The 5847-nt window shown below is 58.9% G+C and overlaps 1 protein-coding gene across 1 annotated transcript in view; it reads left to right on the forward strand.

The window, feature by feature from the left end:
• The first annotated feature begins 2975 nt into the window (after nucleotides 1-2975).
• Nucleotides 2976-5847, forward strand: part of DMRT2 (doublesex and mab-3 related transcription factor 2) — a 7642-nt gene continuing 4770 nt past the window's right edge. Inside the window, exons 1-3 of the mRNA XM_004714549.2 lie at nucleotides 2976-3164; nucleotides 3792-4313; nucleotides 5669-5771. Of these exons, the coding sequence (XP_004714606.1) occupies nucleotides 3822-4313; nucleotides 5669-5771 (595 nt within the window). The 5' untranslated portion in view covers nucleotides 2976-3164; nucleotides 3792-3821. The remainder of the gene's footprint in view (nucleotides 3165-3791; nucleotides 4314-5668; nucleotides 5772-5847) is intronic.

Raw genomic sequence — 5847 nt, forward strand, 5'->3', positions numbered from 1 at the left:
GAGCCAAGAAAGAGCCCTCTTCCTATTTTACTGCTCCCGCCATGCAGCTCTGGTGGTGCAGTGTCTGGAGCGCTGGGTCAAGTACCGAGGGTGGGGCAGGGGACGTGGCAGTGGGCTTTGCGCAGTGATTTCCAGCCTTGGAAACCCGTTGAGCAGCTCTCCTCCTCCCCACAGGTGGGTTAGGAGCCGGAGTGGACAAAGGGCAGGCTTGGGTTGGGTTTAGGGCCAGATTGGGTAGCCAGCAGTTGCTCTTAGGATCTGGTCAAAGCTTTGCTCTCTGGTCCCAGAAAAGTGTGGATAATTCTGCATTCGGCGTGGGAGCTTCTGGGATCCCGGAAGATCCTTCTAGGATAAAAGTCAAGCTCCCTCCCACCTCTATCGCTTCTGCTCCCAGCCATTGGTGGGAAGGGGCTGAGGGCAGAAGTGCTCATGGTCGCGGGGAGAAAGTGTAAATTCCACTGTCTGTCCCAAGCGTGGGAGTCCTGGGTGCAGGGGAGTGGAGCGCAAGAGATGTGGGAGAGGGAACTGGAAGTAATCAGAAGTCAGGTGGGGTGGGGGGAAGTGCCAGGATGCGGGTGGGTGGGGGCATAGCAGGGAGAAGATAGGGAGGAAATGGCTCTGGGCCCACCCCACTTGGAAAGTGCAGGAAGCTATGTCCAAGCGCCCAGTCCCGTGCACGTGGCTGACTGTGCCCAAAGGTTCTGGTCATCTCAGTAGGGTCCAGTTCCAGCACCAGCACCCTCGGAGGCTCCCCACTGCCTGTCCTTCTCCAGCTCTGGCATCAGGCTGCATGGTTTTGCGCACAATCGCCCTGAGGTGCTCATTAGAGCGATTTATTTGTTTTTACCTGAGGAGATAGACACTCTCCGTCTGGTTACCAGCGTCCCTGGGCCTTGTCTCTTAATCTTTACAATTACCTTATTCCCGTTCAGGCCTAGAAAGTCAAGGTTGTGGACACCGTCAATCAATTCAGAGACACACAGCCACCACCATGACAGGGTCGAACTGACTCAGGGTTTCTTGGGGGGTTATTTTTAGGGGAACGGGTTGCCAGGTCTTTCTCTCTTGGTGCCCCCACCCCAGCCCCCAACAACAGCAAGGAGAAAGAAGAAAGAGAAAAGGCCTGCCTGCCGGTTGCTGGTGGGGACTCAGAGCCCCGGTGGGGCGTTCTCATTTGCAAGGACTTATTTGGAGCAAAATCATTATAAACTACCTCTTTACAAAGGCGGACATATAGCTAAGAGACAGATTCTGAAAAAAGCCAGAAATATCGGGTGCAGGACCCTGCCACAGAAAGAGGGCATAGCCAAAATAGCCAAAAACAAATGCAAAATCCACGGACTGCCGCCCAAGCCATTTCGGAGGTATTGGGAGAATCGGACAGGTGCTCGCCAGTGGCACTCTTCCCCAGAGTCCAGATCAGGACCCCTCTGGGAAGCGCAGATCAGGCACTTCACTGACCAACCACTCCCCACAAACTCCCAGGAAAAATAACGCCTTCCCACCTATCCGCTGCACAGGACTGTCTGTCAAGATCGCAGCCGCTCTTGTTAACAGAGGCTTCGGAACAAAACAAAAAACAAAACAGCACTTGGGCGAGTATAAAAAACACGCAAAGGGAAAACTCACCGCAGGCAGGGTGGAGGGGTGCGGGAGAGAGCTAGAGAGACCAGCGGTTTGAGAGTCTGGGGTCTGAGATCTGAGCGCGCCCCCCCGCAGGTCCACTGATGCCCAGAGGACCAAGCAGTGGCCAGGAAATCAGCAAGACGTTTCTCTTTGCCTGGCAAGCCCGGCCCTGGGGGAGCACAGCTGGGACGAACGGAGGTCCCAGCGCCTGGCCAAGGGCATGTGGATGGATACCTAGGAGTTTTCGTTTGGAGGAAATTCCTAGGGCGCCTTTGTTTTCGGAGCTTCGTTAATTTCTAACTTTCCGACGAGCTGGGAGAACAGTCTCTTCGTACCGGTTCAGCAGATACCTCCCTTCCGCCAATATCTACTGATCAATGATCTGGGTAACTAGAAGTGTCTCAGCACTTCTGAACTTGGCTTACGAAATCAAAGGCAGCGTTGGGTTAGGGCGCCAGTTCTGCGTTCGTTACAGTGGCAGTTTAACTTTGTTATTAAACATTATCTGAGGGATATTGGAGGGACACGATAGAACGTGGTTCTTGTTTCCCACTTTGACCAATACACCGGACTACAGTCCTTCAAATTTTTTTCCATGTCTTTAAAAGCTGGCGTTTAAAAACATCCTTCGATCGAACAACTGTATCTAAACTTCTCAATGGCCTAAGAGTAATAATAATTGATCAAGCGGGAAATGTAGGGAAGAGACTCACACAGTTCGGCGACTTGGGGACCTGTGTCCCACATTTACTGAGCGCTGCAGACGCAGGCTACCCAGATGCTCTGATGCGGGCCAAGGTTGTTTGCGCCTGCAGAGAAAGCAGGGAGCTGCTGTGCGCGCTCCTCTTTGGGTTAAAGATCGAGCCGAAGTCTCTCCTGGAGGTGCGCGCAGCGTGGAGACCTACACTAACCTTCTGTTCTTCTGCCGTCTCGTCTTTTACCTTCTCTTGTTGACACGACACTTGTAAGAATTTGCCTGTACTGCTTTTCCGTTCTCGAGATACCTGGCGACGTCTCCCTCCGCTCCCGGCGGGTTCCGCAGTGAAGTTGGGCGCCGCGTCCCGGCTGCAGCGAAGGCGGCGCGGGCGGACTCTGGCTGAGCGGCGGGGAGGAGCGCAGGGATGCAAGAGGCGGAGGCGCTCGGCCGGCGGGCCTCGGCCAATCAGAGCGCACACCGCCTGCCAGCCGGCCAATCAACGTATCCGAGCGGAGACCCGAGCGGATAATACTCGCCAGGGGAGCGGAGGCTGGGACTGCGGCGAGGGGAGCGGCGCGGCGCGGACTGGGAGCGCCGCCCGCTCGGGAACCCTCGCTTCCGGGCAGGCTGGGTCGGCCAACCCCTCTGGCCACCCCGGGTCCGAAGAAGCCGAAAGCGGCTCCCAGGAGTTGAAGCACCCGCGTGGCTTGGGACCGATCAGAGTTCTGCGGGGTCCGGGATGTGCAGGCGAGGCGGCTGAAGACTCATCTTTGCAGGCCCTCTGCCCTGGTCCGTGGCCTCGGGTCTCCAGCTGTCAGTTCCGAACCCTTCTCGACTGTAGGTGAGTGCGGTGGCAGCTCTGGGGGTTGGGGGTGTGTGGGTAGAGGAGGTGGATCCTCATCTCATCTCCTGCAGGGTTTTCTGGATAATTTGCCTTACAGAGGCAAACCTGGGGTGCACACTGGCTGCGCGGCCCGTCATGGCTCAAAGACAGTAGGACGATATTGGTGTAGCTGATTCTTTGGGTTGGAGGGATGAAAGCCTCCCCCAGGCCAGCTTAAGGGAGAACAGAGACGTTGGGGAGACAAGGCTGGTGGCCCTTCCTTATCAACGAAGTTCCTGACTGCATTTCATTATTCTACACTTCCAGCTAGGTTTGGCGGTGTCCAACAAGTGGCAAGTGCAGGAACTCAGGCCGGCCTAGTTGGACATAGACTTCAGGGTGTGTGTAATTCGTTAGCTACCCAGGGGCTGGTCCAGAAAGCGTGCGTAATGACCGGGTCAGCCGCTCACCAAGCACTGCTAATTGATGGAAGACAAATCGGGTTGGGTTGGAGATCCCTGCAGGCCACATGGACCTGAATGTGGGTGACCGGTGGAGGGCGGGGGTGCCCCCGGGGTCGAGGCCAGTGGGACCGAGCACCAGATGCGGCCCTAATAACAGCCCCGGGTCTCCGTGTCTCCGCAGCGCGCAGGCCGGCCGAGGAGGCACGGAGCCATGGCGGAGCCGCAGGCGGGCCTGGCGTCCGGGGACTGGGAGGTCGACGTGGAGAGCCTGGAGCTGGAGGAGGCCGGCCGCGGGACGCCACCGCCGGCCGCCGGGGACGGCGAGGAGGAGGAAGACGAGGAGGAGGAGGACGACGACGATGGCGACGCGGAGGAGGAAGGCGATGGCGAGGCTGCGGGCGCGGGCCCCGGGGCGCCGCGCGGGCCGGAGCCGGCGGGGACTGGGCCCAGGCCACTGTCCGCGCCGCAGGCTCCGCGCACCCCGGCTGGAGCCTCGGAGCGCTGCGCCCCCGCAGAGCCGCGCAAGCTGAGCCGCACGCCCAAGTGCGCGCGCTGCCGCAACCACGGCGTCGTGTCCTGTCTCAAGGGCCACAAGCGCTTCTGCCGCTGGCGCGACTGCCAGTGCGCCAACTGCTTGCTGGTGGTGGAGCGGCAGCGCGTCATGGCCGCCCAGGTGGCGCTCCGGAGGCAGCAGGCCACCGAGGTGTGTACAGCCGGCCGGGCCGGGCGTCACGCTGAGGCCCGGAACCCGGGGGGGCTTTGATTGTGCCCTTGCCGCCCGGCCCACCTCGCAAGGGTAGCGAAGACGCGGTTGCTTTGGCCGGTGTGAGCCTTCTAGACGAGAGGGAGAAAGCTGCGTCGCTGCCTGCAGAGAGGACTTTGTATTGGAGAACCCTGGGGGTGGGTAGGACTTTGGAGAAGCCAAGGACCTTCGCTGTGTTTGAGCCATTTCTATGGAAACATTTATTTTGGTGTCCTTGCTGGGGGACGGTGGAGGAGCAGGTATACCGTTGCCCCAGTGGCCCCCACGGTGCAAAGGAGCCAGGCGGCCCAGGGCGCAGGGTGCCTCCGCAGTGGACATCTGACCAATTTTTTTTTAACCCGGAGACAAACAGTGGCGTGGGAAAGGCGCCCTTGTCGGTCCCTGTGAATGGCCCCAGGACCCAGGCACCAGGTCTACACCTCCCAGGGCGCCAGCGGGGGCAAGAGTCAGGCTTCTTGAAGAGGGAGGTGACTGAGGTTCCCCAGAGTGGACAGCTCAGAAGGGGGGGTTTCTCTGGGCTTTCTCCAGATCTTGGGGCAATTGGTGAGTTTGCTTTTTACCAGAGAGCAGTGCGTGTGCGCATCCGTATCCAAGCCTCATGAATCAGTGACCTCGAAGGAAAATCCCATGAAGGTCTCTCCCTGAGAGCACACACCCGGGCGGCTAGGCCTTCTCGGTCTCCTCCTGCTGCCCGAGCCCTGAGTCAGTGACAGGACAAGATGTGGCTGGGCCACCACAAATCTCATCAGATAGCCAGGGTAGGGGCGTCTGCTGGCCCTGCGCCCCCTGCAGACCCCAAGGGTTTTCCGGAAGTGGGGCAGGGGAGAGGCTGAGAGAAGGAAATCCTCATGTTCCCCTCATGCGGTTCCCACCTGCCCCAATTCAGGGACCTTGCATTCTACCGGTGGGCGCCTTGGCCAGGCCCCTACTGTGGATTCACCCCGACTTGTCGTGCCCCAACATTCCTGGCCAGAAGTCCTCTGCACAAGAATGCTGGGAGACTAGTGAAACCACCCCAGAGAAACCGGGGAGGCAGGCCGGGTCTCTGTTCACGCAGGTGCGGCCATGCCGCCCGCTTCTCACCGCTGTAATCTTTTCAGTTGGAACATTTTTGTTTCCATGGGGACGGCGGTCCAGTAGCATCCGTTTTGGAGCCATTGTCTTGGGGTGGAAATAGAAACCCATCCAGACTGGGGGAGGGAGGGTCCCGGATGGTTTGCCCGCCACCCCCTTCTTTCCGTCTCCACGCCTTTCCTGCCCCACAGGTGCTATTGATCTCCTCTCTGTGTTTACAGGACAAGAAGGGACTCTCCGGGAAGCAGAATAACTTTGAGCGCAAGGCCGTGTACCAGAGGCAAGTCAGGACACCCAGTTTGCTGGCCAAAAGCATTCTAGAAGGTGAGCGCTCAGGGTAAATGGGCCCTTTTACCTTTTTCTGGGGTGCTGGGAGAGCCTCTCGCTGCTCAGACAGCAG

Source organism: Echinops telfairi, unplaced genomic scaffold (assembly GCF_000313985.2).
Source record: "Echinops telfairi isolate 266 unplaced genomic scaffold, ASM31398v2 ScPeMD7_25;HRSCAF=90, whole genome shotgun sequence".
Lineage (NCBI taxonomy): Eukaryota > Metazoa > Chordata > Mammalia > Afrosoricida > Tenrecidae > Echinops > Echinops telfairi.